Raw genomic sequence first — 14,685 nt, 5'->3', positions numbered from 1 at the left:
ATGGGGTACTTTTTATCCCTGTGTGCACCAAACCCATCTTAAGTGTTTGCTGCTAAAAAAGCTAATTTTTTGTTTCATCTGACTCATTTGGTTGGGAGGGCCTTAATTCAACAATAAATAGAGCATCATTTCTGAGCACAGTGTTATTCAACTAGACACTCTTCACCGACTGCTGGTGTGTATTAATATTCATATCTATATTTAATAGCACATTTTTGCTTTGAAATGTTTTGACAGGACATAATATTTCTTATATGAATAATATATTGGATAAATAATAAATATAGCAATTGTTTATAAAAAAAATACTATTAATTACATTTATTTATTATATAAAAATTATATGCATATTTTGTTTAAAGTCAGATAACTGCTGAATTGTGAAGGTCTTCTGTGAGGTTGATACATTGAATTCCAGGTGAGTTGAATGTTTATGCACTCTCTACACCAGGGTAATGTTATAATTGGAATGTAAAAAAAAGTAAAAAAGTTTTTAAATCAATTTGGTATCACTTTCACTAGTGATGAATTTACAAAACTCACACTTGTAACACATCTCACTTAAAAGGACTTTATGCTACTTATGTTTCCTTTCACAAAACTATTATATCAGATTAAATGTCACGTTCGTACTTTGCAAAAACACAAAATGATAAATCAAGTGAGTTTGTTGATAATTGAGAGCAGCTAGATTAATTAATAACAACTGTTCTGACATAAAGAAGGCCTTGTTAGTGAAGAATCTGTTAGTTTTTTGAGAGCATGATATGCACTGGAGGTTTTACTAATAAAATTACATTTTGGTTGGACAATTCAAGTTGTAAAGATATAGTATATAGTAGTCTAGAAGTGTCTTGTTGCACTCACTGCAATCCAATAATGACAAAAGAACATTCAACAAGAATCTGTTTGACAAGACAAGTAGTTGATGTCACTTTGTAAAGAAAGATTTACATACGTATTACACGCGCATACGTGTTCTTATACAGAGCACTCGCGCCAAACGTGCATTCCTATCCACCTTATTTTTATAGCTTACTGCACTGTGATATTCTTCTCATTATTTTCCTAAATTGGAAGTCTCGCACATTCACAGAGATACCTTAAATCTGCATTGACAAATAAGGTGGATAGACTAAAATAAATTGAAAATTATTCCTTCATATGCTGAGATGAGGTGATGTGTTGTTATGTCTTATATCAGGATGGCCATACGAGTGATTTTGTTTCTAACACTTACTGGGCTGTGCGTCGCTGATTCCAAAGGTACGTTTAGAATAATACAAGTAAAAATGGCTGGATTTAAAAATCTGTAACCATTGTGTATCATTACATATCAGTCAGATTAATTTATTAAAATTATAGGCTGAAACATGGTAATTTAAAGCTTGTGATTTATTTACGAAGAAACAGGGAATCTTGCTCTTGGAGCCACAGCTGTCCAGTCTTCCACATACGATGGATTAACAGCTGCTCAAAATGCTGTCGATGGCAACAGGAATTCAATTTACAGTGGTAGTTCATGCAGTCATACTACTTGGGACAGGGACCCCTGGTGGAGAGTTGACTTATTGGAAGTCTACGAGGTAACCAGTGTTAGCATCACTAATCGTGGAGATTGTTGTCCAGAGAGAATAAATGGTGCTCAGATCCGTATCGGCAACAGCCTGGAAAATAATGGCAATAATAATCAGCTGTAAGTATTGTCTCTCTCTTGATACTTAACACAAATGGTTAGAAAATGAGTAAATAAGATAAAATTACTTTGAATACATTATTTTAATACAAATTTGCCTTTGACAGAAATATGTTTTTGATGCTTCATGATGTTTTGATACATCCCTCTCTATTTCTCTGTTACTGTGTTTCTTCACAGGGCTGCGACTGTTGTGTCCATCCCACTTGGAGACACAAAAACATTTGAGTTCAAGCCTATTAGGGGGTGATATGTCAACATTTTTATACCTGGACGCAGTGAATATCTCACACTGTGTGAGGTTGAGGTGTTTGCAGATGAAAAATAAAAGGAGAGAGACATGGTGTGTAGACATTTGTACTATATGTACTGTTTATACTATGTGTACATTGCCTTAATGATTTTTTGTTCCTGCACCTGATTCTTAACCCCAGTTTGATCCAGGGGGTTGTGTATTTACTCATCTTTGTTTATCTTTGCTTTCTACATGAATAAATTACTACAGCATTGCATGTTGTATTTCATGTTTCTGAATCAAAAAGGCTCATTTAGATATTCACAATGAGGAGGAGGTGTAGTGTTACATAGCTACCCATCTAGTGTTGAGGAGCTGATAACAACTTTTCAAAAAAGAAAAAAAAGTCAATCATAGAGAGAACGGGGATATCCAACTTTCTGTCCCAGAATCACACAGTGTCTTTTAAGTGTCTTATTCTGACAAATATTTTAGAATTTGTACTTGCCTGCAAGTTTGTCTCTGTAGTATTCAAAGACAGAAAGTGATAAAAAAAAAAGTACAGGTCAGTGTTATTTATTTTAATATAAATAATACAAAATTAAAATAAATTTTTTTTAATAAAATAAAAAGTTTTATTAAAAAATAATTGCATCTAGACAGTTTGACAAAACTGTAATTCTGTAATTCTAAGACCAAAACATCCATACTATTCCAGCAAAACATGTGACATAATGCAAACGTCCTGATCACAAGATCACACATTAAGTATTCGATTACATGATGAGAATTTCCTGCACAAGCAACTTCTGTTCACAAGGAACAAGTAATGAATAAACTGATGTAATGTTTAACTTGAATGCACTTCAAAAGCATTTGTGAAATGTGCAAATATAATTAAAATAATCTTTTATTTTGATATGAGAAGACACAACTGCCACTGAATCAATTTACTCAACCAATGCACCAATACTTCATCAAGTCTTCCTGTGTTGAAAAAGGATTTATAAATAAATATGGATTTATAAATAAGTATAATTTGTGTTATGGAAAATTATCAATGAAACACTTTACAGAGCGTGAGAGAGATGTTTTTACCTCCATAAAAACTGATCATTAATTATCATACAGACGAGTGAAAGCACTGTCTCATCACCTTACAATTGAAATGAGAAATAAACAAATAAATGAAAGAAAATCTCCCATATTTCCAGAAGAGAACAGCAGTAAAAGAAAGTGTATGTCTTAGTTTATCTGAAATATTCTGATACCTGATTACATTCCAATAACTGTATGTCAAGTCACCTTTATTTGTATAGTGCTTTTTACAATACAGACTGTTTCAAAGCACCTTCATAGGGAGGAGTTGGATCCAGATCCAGGGGGGTAGATATGGGTAGGTTTAGATCCAGGGAGTGGTGACGGGTGGGTTTAGGGATATGTAAAGTGTGAGGAGTTGGATCCAGATCCAGGGGGTGGAGATGGGTAGGAGATGGGTAGGTTTAGATCCAGAGAGCGGAGAGAGGGAAGGTTTAGGGATATGTAAAGTGGGAGGAGTTGGATATAGATCCAGGGAGCGTTGATGGGTAGGTTTAGATCCAGGGAGCGGAGACGAGTAGGTTTAGGGATATGTAAAGTGAGAGGAGCTGGATCCAGATCCAGGGGGTGGAGATGGGTAGGTTTAGGGATATGTAAAGTGGGAGGGGTTGGATCTAGATCCAGGAGGTGGAGACGGGTAGGTTTAGGGATATGTAAAGTGGGAGGAGTTGGATCTAGATCCAGGGGGTGGAGACGGGTAGGTTTAGGGATATGTAAAGTGGGAGGAGTTGGATATAGATCCAGGGAGCGTTGATGGGTAGGTTTAGATCCAGGGAGCGGAGACGGGTAGGTTTAGGGATATGTAAAGTGAGAGGAGCTGGATCCAGATCCAGGGGGTGGAGATGGGTAGGTTTAGGGATATGTAAAGTGGGAGGGGTTGGATCTAGATCCAGGAGGTGGAGATGGGTAGGTTTAGATCCAGGGGGTGGAGATTGGTAGGTTTAGGGATATGTAAAGTGGGAGGAGTTGGATCTAGATCCAGGAGGTGGAGACGGGTAGGTTTAGTGATATATAAAGTGGGAGGAGTTAGATCTAGATCCAGGAGGTGGAGATGGGTAGGTTTAGATCCAGGGAGCGGAGATGAGTAGGTTTAGGGATATGTAAAGTGGGAGGAGTTGGATCTAGATCCAGGGGGTGGAGACGGGTAGGTTTAGGGATATGTAAAGTGGGAGGAGTTGGATCTAGATCCAGGAGGTGGAGATGGGTAGGTTTAGGGATATGTAAAGTGGGAGGAGTTGGATCTAGATCCAGGAGGTGGAGATGGGTAGGTTTAGATCCAGGGAGCGGAGATGAGTAGGTTTAGGGATATGTAAAGTGAGAGGAGTTGGATCCAGATCCACGGGGTGGAGACGGGTAGGTTTAGGGATATGTAAAGTGGGAGGAGTTGGATCCAGATCCAGGGGGTGGAGACAGGTAGGTTTAGTGATATATAAAGTGGGAGGAGTTGGATCTAGATCACTGTTCTGCAGTGAGGACCATCTCGCTCATACTGTGAGCTCACCATGTGAGACCACTGTGATATCATTGTGTTAAACTCTCATTCTGTTAGTTTAGTGTGAGTTCACTGTGACCTGAAATTTCTCTAATATTGGTCAGTTATATCACAAACATCATGTAGAAGTTCATATTTTTTTTCATCAACAAAGTATATCAAAAAAATTATTTTTATTCTTTTCAGCCTGGTGTTGGCATTTGACACAAACATTTCTATTTGATAGATGTATTCAGATTCTGGTGTCGTTTTGGTGACTCCTTTTCACTTCTTAACCTCTATTTCTTTTTCATCTTGAAAAGACCTGACACATCCTGAAACACAGAGAGCAATATGTCAATGCAATCAGTGTGATTACTGAAGCCAGGCGATTCTAGCCTGAGTTAGCAAGATGGCTGGTTCATATGTACCTGGCCATGTGCCAGTACTCTGGTAACACTGGGCCAGGCCACAGTGCATATTCCCATTAAAATATGATATGAGCGTATGTGAATAGCATTTAAAGAGACCACTCACCATTTCTCCAGTGTAACAATTCCACGCTGAGTCCAGAACGCAACCTGTACAGCACAAATGGTTTGCTAGCAAATCCTGCAGTATCCACGTTTTTCCAGTGTTGAGAAACAGGAAGTATAATGTCCCCCCGGTGAGCGACATTTGAACTGCCTCCTCTCAACCTGCTTCACAATGATCTCACATGTTAATCACACTGTCAGTATCACAGTATGAGAATGGTGTGATGTCACTGTGATCATTGCTTGATCTCACGTGTTGACTGGGATGTCATTATTCAGCATTAGTAAGTTTCACGAGTTCGCCTTCCCATTGCTATATACGCTCGTAATGATGATTGACAGGACTGAATGTTTAGACTCCTCCTGAACCTACATTTGGAACCACATTTCATGAGTTTTCCTGCCCATTTAGTCTTAATAGTTAGTGGTAAACAAACTTGGCCTCAAAGGAGGCTCAAACCCGAGGCTCAGAGCTAAATCCCCAAAAAGATATTTACAAGGACAGCAAGCTGGTCAGTCAACTAAGAGTAGTTCAGCAATAAGTACAGAAGACTTAAAGAATTTAATCCCTCTTCCCCCAAAGATGAGCAGAATATTGTTTGCTGTTGCTGCATTGGGAAAAAAAATAAAAAAATAAGGCAGCTTGTGCTGTGAATTTCCTGCGGGAGCTAAAAGAGAAAACGAAAGGGCTCCTGCAGGAACAGAGAGAGAAATCACTGCTGTGGCAGTGGGGAATAAAGTTTTTGTCTGAAGGCTGTTGCGAGAGCTGTGGCCGAAATCACTGCCTTGGCAGTGGGGAATAAAGTTTTAGTCTGACGCATACTAAAAGATTATTTTTGACGAGGGTAGAAGTCTCTGCTGCGGCAGTGACTTGATAGATATTTAGTCTGGGAAATCACTGCTGTGGCAGTGAGAAATAAAAGTTTAACTGGAGAGCCTGAAGGGAAACCCATGCTAGGTGGTCTGACACCACTTGAACAGAGATAGGCTGATGGAGCTTTTAGGGTGGAGGGGAAAATCCTGCAATTGCAGAGGAAAGAAGGAGAGGAGGTGGAGTTATTGATTCATGTGGTGCAGGTACGCAGCAACTACATTGTTGAATGGGTAATTGATGAGCTTGTGTATTTGTGACAGGTTTGAACTTAAGTCTGTTTGGAAAAAGGCTTTGGAACCAATGTTTCAAAGGAGATGGGAGTATTATTGTCGTTGACGAAGAGGGGATCAGCAGGAAATTACATTTTGGAACTTCTGTGGGCTAAAAATAAGGAAACGGACTGGTTAGGTTGGAGGGGTATGGGTAAATTAACAATGAAAATTAAATGGCTGCTCATTAACTGATCCGTTTTGCTATGCTTGATATTAAAGTGTCGTCGTATAATACTTGGAGATTGGAGAAAGACAAAGGTATCTGCGCTGTGAATCAAATTTTGAATTGCAAGTAGATTCGGAGCATCTGGAAAATTGGAAGAATGTGAGGATGAATAGAGTGTTGATTGTTCTGGTGGTGTTTTCTTAGTGATTTCCTGCAGAGGAAGAATAAGCATTTGCTTAATCCTGGGGTGCATGATGAGCTTGCATATGGATCCAATGTCCTAAATCTCTGAAAGGCAGAATTTGCGCAACTTATTAATGCACCAACAAGGCCAAATCCTAAAGTGCAACATAAATCAACCTTACTTATAACCTTAATTATAACGAATACTGCTCACAAAAACCTGTAAAGGGTAAAACCCTGTTTTATTTTTAAAAGTTATTTTAAACATTTTTTTTGCATGATTTATACTACAGTGATCTTAGAAGAGTAACTCTAATACAGGAAGTGGAACTGGCATGGGAATATTTTCAATCAATTTTTCTGTCCATCTCTAATAAACATGTTCCCATTAAGAAGTTCAGGATCAGCGGTAGGGACAATCCCTGGGTTTCAGATAGTCTTTCAGAGTTAATTCATTTGAGAATTAAATCATGGGTGCAAGCCAGATTTTCAGACGCCCCTGCTGATTGGTCGAAATTTAAAACACTAAGGAATAAGTGCACATTGATGATTAGAAAGTCTTAATCAGACTTTTATTTAAAGTCAGTCACATAGAGTTTAAATAACCCCTCAAAATTCTGTTAATCAATTAAATCCTTGTCAGGGACTCATGTAGCCTCTAGTCCTCCTGAATATATATTTAGGATGACGTAGATAAAATAAAAGATAAAGCTGCCATGATCAACCAGTTAAATAAACACTTTATTCATGCAGGGTCTGTATTTGACAGTTTAAATGTAAATACAACTGTCTCATGTTCTGTGGTTACACCAGTGGTTGGAAATCTGGATGTGTTTGATTTTAAACCTGTTTCAGTAACTGAAGTTTGTAAAGCGCTGAAAGGCATTGACGACAAAACACCTATAGGCCCAGAAAACCTAGATCCTTATCTTTTAAAGGTGGCAGTGGATATTATTGCAGAGCCAATTACTCATACTTTTTAATCTTTTGTCGAATTCTATACCTAAAATTTGGAAAGCTGCTATGTTGTCCCATTATTTAAAGATGGTGATCCCTCAGACATGAACAACTACCGTCCGATCTCCAAGCTCTCAATCTTGGCCAAGGGTAGTTCTGAGCCGGAGTTGATGCAATATGGCGACAAATGTATGCAATTTTGGATGCAGCCTTAGTGTAAATAGAAACTATTGCTATTTAAACTTAATGTAAATAGAAACTATTGCTAAACTTAGTGTAAATAGCATCTATAGCTAAGAAAATATGCTATTTTCACTCAGTGTACATAGAATATAGCGTCAATCACTATTGCATTTAGTGCAAATAGCCTATATTTACTGAGCTTTACATAGTTCCTCTTATTTAATGAGAATGTAAACACAACCAAAAAGTACAAATGAACATTGCACAAATGAAAATTAATACTGTTTACTTTGAGCACACAACTTTTTTATACTGACATGAGAAACGATACTGTTGCACATTATTATATTGATCAGTAAATACTGTTGAACTGTACCTGAATACAACTTACTTGCCTGCAAGAACTTCACACTAACAAAGTGATTTGTTAAGGGATTGTCAGATCATATAAGATAGTGGTCACCAAACTTTTTGAGCCCAAGTTCACTGTCCTATTGAAGAGTTGAGAGAAAAAGACAGCCCAGATTGTACTTTCAACTTAAGGCATTTTATTTAGGCTAATTGTATTTGTGTTACATGAAATGCTTTGCTGCACAGATCCAATTTTCAGTACTCAATACTGCCACTTATTTGCTGGATCGTGTATTAGTCAGGACCAATTCAAACCCAATACTGTGCACATTCAAGTTTGTGAAAAAAATGTTAATTCTTCTTTACTTTGTTACCAGCTCCTCAACCCTAAAACATAAAAAAATGTTATAAAGCACCATAAAAGTTTTGGTGCACTATATTCCAAGTTTTCCAAAGCAATTCGATAGCTTAAAGTGTGGGACAGATGAATATTTGTTGCTACCCTACTGAATTGTTGGTCAGCACTCCTTAACTAATGTTTCCAAAAATGTTTAATATAATTACACACAAGTAAAACACAGTAAATAAAACCAATAAAAACAATGTGATAACCAATATATGACACTAAAGCGATTTACATCATACAATTACCAGGTGATAATCATTTACCTTATAACCCTTTCAGTGAGATGCATAATATACAGTGATTTTTTTGTAATAATTACTTAAAATGCAATTTATAATTGTGGAAAAACAGAAAGCACAAACATTTGTGTCAGGTTCTGTTAAAAAAGCAAATATACGCCAGAAGATGAGAATACTGAAAGAACAAGGGTAAAATCTATCCATGAGACAAGAAGTCCGACAGTCGACATGTGCTAAATATTAACATAACACAAGAAAAATATGTAACGAACACTTTCTGTAGATGCAGTAATGGAATATTGTGTTTTTATGTGGTTCTTGAAATAAAGTTAACTTTGGCCGCATATATTAAATCTTTCTATTTAATGGAGAAAACAAATTTGCACTAGGGCTGTCACAATATCAGCTTACAAAAATGGGGACTCTTTTGTAATAGGTCAATTTATTGTTGATTTTTCAGATATGACATAAGACTTTTTAGGGAGGGACTTAATTCAACAATAAATAGAGCATCATTTCTGAGCACAAAATTATTCAGCTAGCCCCTCTTCACAGACTGCTGGTATGTATTAATATTCATATCTATGTTTAATAGCACATGTTTGGTTTGAAATGTTTTGACAGGACATAATATTCCTTATATGAATAATATATTGGATAAATAATAAATATAGCAATTGTTTATAAACAAATATTAATAATGCCATTTATTTATTATATAAAAACGTATTATTTTGTTTAAAAGCAGATAACTGCTGAATTGTGAAGGTCTTCTGTGAGGTTGATACGTTGATACGTATTCCAGGTGAGTTGAATGTTTATGCACTCTCTACACCAGGGTAACGTTATAATTGGAATAAAAAAAAAACGTTTTTTACATAAATTCGGTATCACTTTCACTAGTGATAAATTTGCAAAACTCTTTGCACAAAACTCTAAATCAATCACACTAAGTATACTAAATGAAGCCTGGGTGTAGAGTTACATTCAAGCTATTTTAAGGCATGAACAATTTTTTTTCCACAGGAAAAAATGGTTTAATGTCATTTTGATGATCAAAGATGAGTTTTAAGGGGAAAAAAATATTGACTACAGGGGTACTTTAAGTTGCGTTGGCATGTGGTATCCAAATTGTGTTGCACAATGATGAATATCTTTTTACATTTTTTTTTTAAACTCTGCCTATTTCTCTTTTATGAATAATTAGCAAGCTTTGATGGCAATTAAAATATCAGCTACACGCACAAACGTGCACTTATTTTCAGTGTATTTTCATAACACTTTTGTAAACAAATTTCACCTCTAATAACCATTTATTTATATATAAAAATAAAAAATATTGGAAAAAAAAAACATTTTAGATTTTTTTATTTTTATTTTTTTTTTTTTATTAATATAAGTTATATAAGTTAAAAATAGAGCAAAGTCAACAAAGGCATTTAAAAGAGGCAGGTTAGTCACATTACACTAATTTTACTGTAAGTCATGGGGTTCTTCTATACTATTACTTTATTATAATAGCAATATATGTGTTTCTTTGTTTAAATGAGGATGAGAAATTGAAAATTATTCCTTCATATGCTGAGATGAGGTGATGTGTTGTTATGTCTTATATCAGGATGGCCATACGAGTGATTTTGTTTCTAACACTTACTGGGCTGTGCGTCGCTGATTCCAAAGGTACGTTTAGAATAATACAAGTAAAAATGCCTGGATTTAAAAATCTGTAACCATTGTGTATCATTACATATCAGTCAGATTAATCTATTAAAATTATAGGCTGAAAAATGGTAATTGATACCTTTTTAATTAATTACTTTATTTATTTATATTTGTTTATTTTTTATTGCTTTGAACCTGTCTTCTCAGTTTTTTTTTTCCAATTTCATATCATATTGAACAGGGAATCTGGCTCTTCATGCCAAGGTTGTGCAGTCCTCCACATACCCACAGGGAGGAGATGCTCAACGTGCAGTAGATGGAAACAGAAACTCAGATTCCAGGAAGGGCTCATGCACTCACACTAATCCTGAGTTCAATCCATGGTGGAGAGTTGATCTTGGAAATGTCTACAGTGTAAGCAACGTTACCATCACTAATCGTGGAGACTGTTGCAAAGAGCGGCTTAAAGGAGCTCAGATTCGTATTGGTAACAGTCTGGACAACAACGGAAACAACAATGCGCTGTAAGAAATGTTTCAATTGTTCTGTCATCTTCCCATGTTTATGATGTTCAGTCTGGTTTAATAAAACAGGAGGCAAAATTCAACCTCCTCCACAAACCACTCAGAGAGCCACAGCCATGGAGATGTACTTTACTTGAACATATTTTATCCAGACTGTGATAAGACGTTTGTAAGTTTAGACCATTGTTTCTTGTAGCAATGCAATATAAAACATGAACAATAATTTGTATTGTGAAGAGTGCTGTACAAAACCATTTGATTTCAATACAGTTGAATTGAATTTCTTAGACATGTGCCTCTGGTTTTCATTTTAACACTGTTCTTTATGTATTTGCAGGGTTGCAACTATTTTCACTGCTCCTAATGGCACAGAAACATTTTCATTTGAGCCTGTTAATGGCCGATATGTCAACATTTTTTTACCTGGGAACAATGAAATCCTTACTCTATGTGAAGTCGAGGTGTTTGCAGGTAAGAGACAAAGAGAGAAGAAAACTCTGTGCTAGAATTTGTTCATGTACTTATTAATGTGTGTATAACTGATATTATTTTATTAACAGATAAGTACACACCACCACACATTTGTGTTCCAAGTAAGTGTTTTTCATTATTTTGAATGTTGTTGTCAGTAAAACATATATAATATTCTTACTGAACATTTGGTAACCAATAAGGGATAATGTACATCAAACAGTTGTTATCGCAAAATAAACCCTGACAGGGTGATTATTTCATGGCTACTAGCCACAAATAAATAATTCTGAACACAAAATATTGATTTGAGTGCAAACAAATGCAAAGCTTTCGTGAAGAAAAAATGTACCCAGCAAGACAAATGAAGAAGTTCAAATAAGACAAACATTTAAGGGATAATGTACAGTCATGTACAGCAAATAAATAATTACATGGACATATTGATTTGAGATGAAATTCTTGCCTGTTTATTATCTTTAACATCCATTATAGTGTACAAAAACAATCACTCTATATTATATAACAATCACTCATACTAAAAATACTTCAACACAATCAATAACTATAACAGAGATGCATCAGTCGTGTTTGTATGACACGAGAGAGAGCGAGTCTGTGGTGTGATACAAGAAACATCAGAGAAAGACCGGCTTCAGAAACCCGGATGAGCTGTCTGTTATACAGCGTTACTATTGATGACGGTCATTATCTGGAAATATCAGACCTCAGAATGTCACGACTGACCAATCAGAATCAAGTGTTCCAGAGAGCCATGTAATAATCAATTGGAGTACATAGCTCAGCATTATTTTGCCCATTATATTGGGATTATACTTTAGCACATTAAAGTACAAAAAATGAAAATTTATTTTTAGTATTTCATTTTAAACAGGGAATCTTGCTCTTGGAGCCACAGCTGTCCAGTCTACCACATTCCCTCAATCAGGAGCTCAAAATGCTGTCGATGGCAATAGGAATTCAATTTTCAGTCGGCTATCATGCAGTGCGACTAATGCGGACAGGAACCCCTGGTGGAGAGTTGACTTATTGGAAGTCTACAAGATAACCAGGGTTAACATCACTAATCGTGGAGATTGTTGTCCAGAGAGAATAAATGGCGCTCAGATCCGTATCGGCAACAGCCTGGAAAATAATGGCAACGATAATCAGCTGTAAGTATTGTCTCTCTCTTGATACTTAAATAGTTAAAATGATTGAAAAAGATCATATAAATTTGAATAAATCCTTTTAATACACACTTGCTTTTGACAGAAGAATATTTAATATGATTCATGCTGTCTATTTCTCTGTTACTGTGTTTCTTCACAGGGCTGCGACTGTTGTGTCCATCCCACTTGGAGAGACACAAACATTTGTTTTTAAGCCTATTAGGGGGCGATATGTCAACATTTTTATACCTGGACGCAATGAATATCTCACACTGTGTGAGGTTGAGGTATTTTCAGGTGAGCAATAAAAGGAGAGAGACATGGTGTGTAGACATTTTTAGTATATGTACTGTTTATACTATGTGTACATTCCCTTAATGATTTTTGTTCTGTTTTTATTGCCAGATTAAGTGGAATGAGATGAAGTTACACCACAGTCCACTGATCCTATGAGCAAAATACCAAACTACTGTTTTCTGAGCAATACTGATATTGCCCCTTTTTCATTGTTTTTATTTTACCTGTGCACCTTTTATCCTTAAGATAAAAGATAAGTTTCAGTGCACATTCAGTAAAGGAATGAAATGGTTTTTAAAATGCACCTGATTCTTAACCCTAGTTTGATCCAGGGGGTTGTGTATTTACTCATCTTTGTTTATCTTTGCTTTCTACATGAATAAATTACTACAGCATTACATGTTGTATTTCATGTTTCTGGATCAAAAAGGCTCATTTAGATATCCACAATGAGGAGGAGGTGTAGTGTTACATAGCTACCCATCTAGGGTTGAGGAGCTGGTAACAAAGTAAAGAAGAATTACATTTTTCAAAAATGAGAAATAAAAAAAGAAACATGGAGAGAACGAGGATGTCCAACCTTCTGTCCCAGAATCAACAACACAACCACCAATTCAACCAGTATTAACTTTTAATTTTCTGTTATAAAGAGTAAAAAATGCACAAAAGTAACAATAACCATAACAGAAATATCAATATAAAAAATAATAGTAATGAAAATAGGAGTGATAGTTTCAGGGGAGAGCCTGGCCAAAATAACAAACAAAAAATGAACTAATCCCGAAATCTCTCCCTTTCACAGAGAATGCATTCTGAGCAAAAGATATTTTACAAAATGAAATTTTACAGTGGCCACTAGAGTAAGGATAGAATTACATAAGGCTGAGGGGAAAGACCAGTTATAATTTTGAACACAAGCTTTGCACAGTGAAAATGAACAAAATGAGCAAAGCTTAGAATCTTATATGTACTTAAGATATGGCAATGATATAAAGATATAAAGACATTCAATCTGTTTAATTACAAAAATTGTCAATCTGTATGTGTCAGGATTGCACTGGTCCTTCTTCCCTCACGCACACTCTGGAGTCCATTTCCCATCATCCCTACTGGTTCTCGTCTGCATTCACTCAGTCCCACACTAGCACCACAAGCACCAGGTTGAGCACCACACTAATCCCAGCACAAAAGAGGAGGCACAAAAGGAAGAAAGGGCCCTCCTCTAAGCATCCTGCCAGGATCTTTAATTCAGTGGTCTCAACACTCTCAAGATCAGTAGTCCTAGCATGGCCAAGTCCAGTGTCGGCTCCAGCCCCTGAGCCCACTCCAGAGTCCGCCCCAGAGCTGAGCCAGGAGCCCACTCCAGAATCTGCCCCAGAGCTCAGCCAGGAGCCCACTCCAGAATCTGCCCCAGAGCTCAGTCAGGAGCCCATTCCAGAGTCTGCCCCGGCCCCTGAGCCCACTCTAGAGTCCGCCCCAGAGCTCAGCCAGGAACCCACTCCAGAGTCCGCCCCAGAGCTCAGCCAGGAGCCCACTCCAGAGTCCGCCCCAGAGCTCAGCCAAGAGCATACTCCAGAGTCTGCCCCGGTCCCTGAACCCACTCCAGAGTCTTCCCCAGAGCTCAACCAAGAGCCCATTCGAGAGTCTGCCCCAGAGCTCAGCTGGGAGGCCGCTCCAGAGTCTACCCCAGAGCTCAGCCAGGAGGCCGCTCCAGAGTAAACCCCAGAGGTTAGCCAGGAGCCTGCTCAAGCCCCAGAGTTCAGACAGGAAAAAGCTCTGCAGCAGGATCCTACGATCCTCGAGTCTTTAGTAACTACAACACTGTCCATGATGGCTACAGCTATTTTGTATGTGTGGGTATTTTGTATGTCTGTGCACACACAGCCGTAGCT

At 37.1% G+C, this 14,685-nt stretch overlaps 1 protein-coding gene across 9 annotated transcripts in view; it reads left to right on the top strand.

The window, feature by feature from the left end:
* The window catches only part of si:ch73-359m17.2 (uncharacterized protein LOC799904 homolog), a 119,654-nt gene extending 106,463 nt beyond the window's left edge, over window positions 1–13,191 (top strand). For 5 of the 9 annotated variants that reach the window (XM_051872567.1, XM_051872562.1, XM_051872566.1 and 2 more), the window contains exons 5-9: window positions 11,191–11,324; window positions 11,414–11,446; window positions 12,220–12,499; window positions 12,657–12,793; window positions 12,902–13,191. In XM_051872567.1, the coding sequence (XP_051728527.1) occupies window positions 11,191–11,324; window positions 11,414–11,446; window positions 12,220–12,499; window positions 12,657–12,793; window positions 12,902–12,906 (589 nt within the window). In that variant the 3' untranslated portion in view covers window positions 12,907–13,191. Of the gene's footprint in view, window positions 1–1,204; window positions 1,267–9,411; window positions 9,473–10,285; window positions 10,348–10,570; window positions 10,854–11,190; window positions 11,325–11,413; window positions 11,447–12,219; window positions 12,500–12,656; window positions 12,794–12,901 lie in introns of those variants that run through there. The other 4 variants (XM_051872568.1, XM_051872570.1, XM_051872571.1 and 1 more) reach the window with 4 other exon arrangements.
* Window positions 13,192–14,685: the final 1,494 nt, after the last annotated feature.

Source organism: Ctenopharyngodon idella, chromosome 19 (assembly GCF_019924925.1).
Source record: "Ctenopharyngodon idella isolate HZGC_01 chromosome 19, HZGC01, whole genome shotgun sequence".
In the NCBI taxonomy this organism is placed as follows: domain Eukaryota; kingdom Metazoa; phylum Chordata; class Actinopteri; order Cypriniformes; family Xenocyprididae; genus Ctenopharyngodon; species Ctenopharyngodon idella.
The sequence above is the reverse complement of the archived record's forward strand: the minus strand, read 5'-3'. Positions and strand labels throughout refer to the sequence as shown.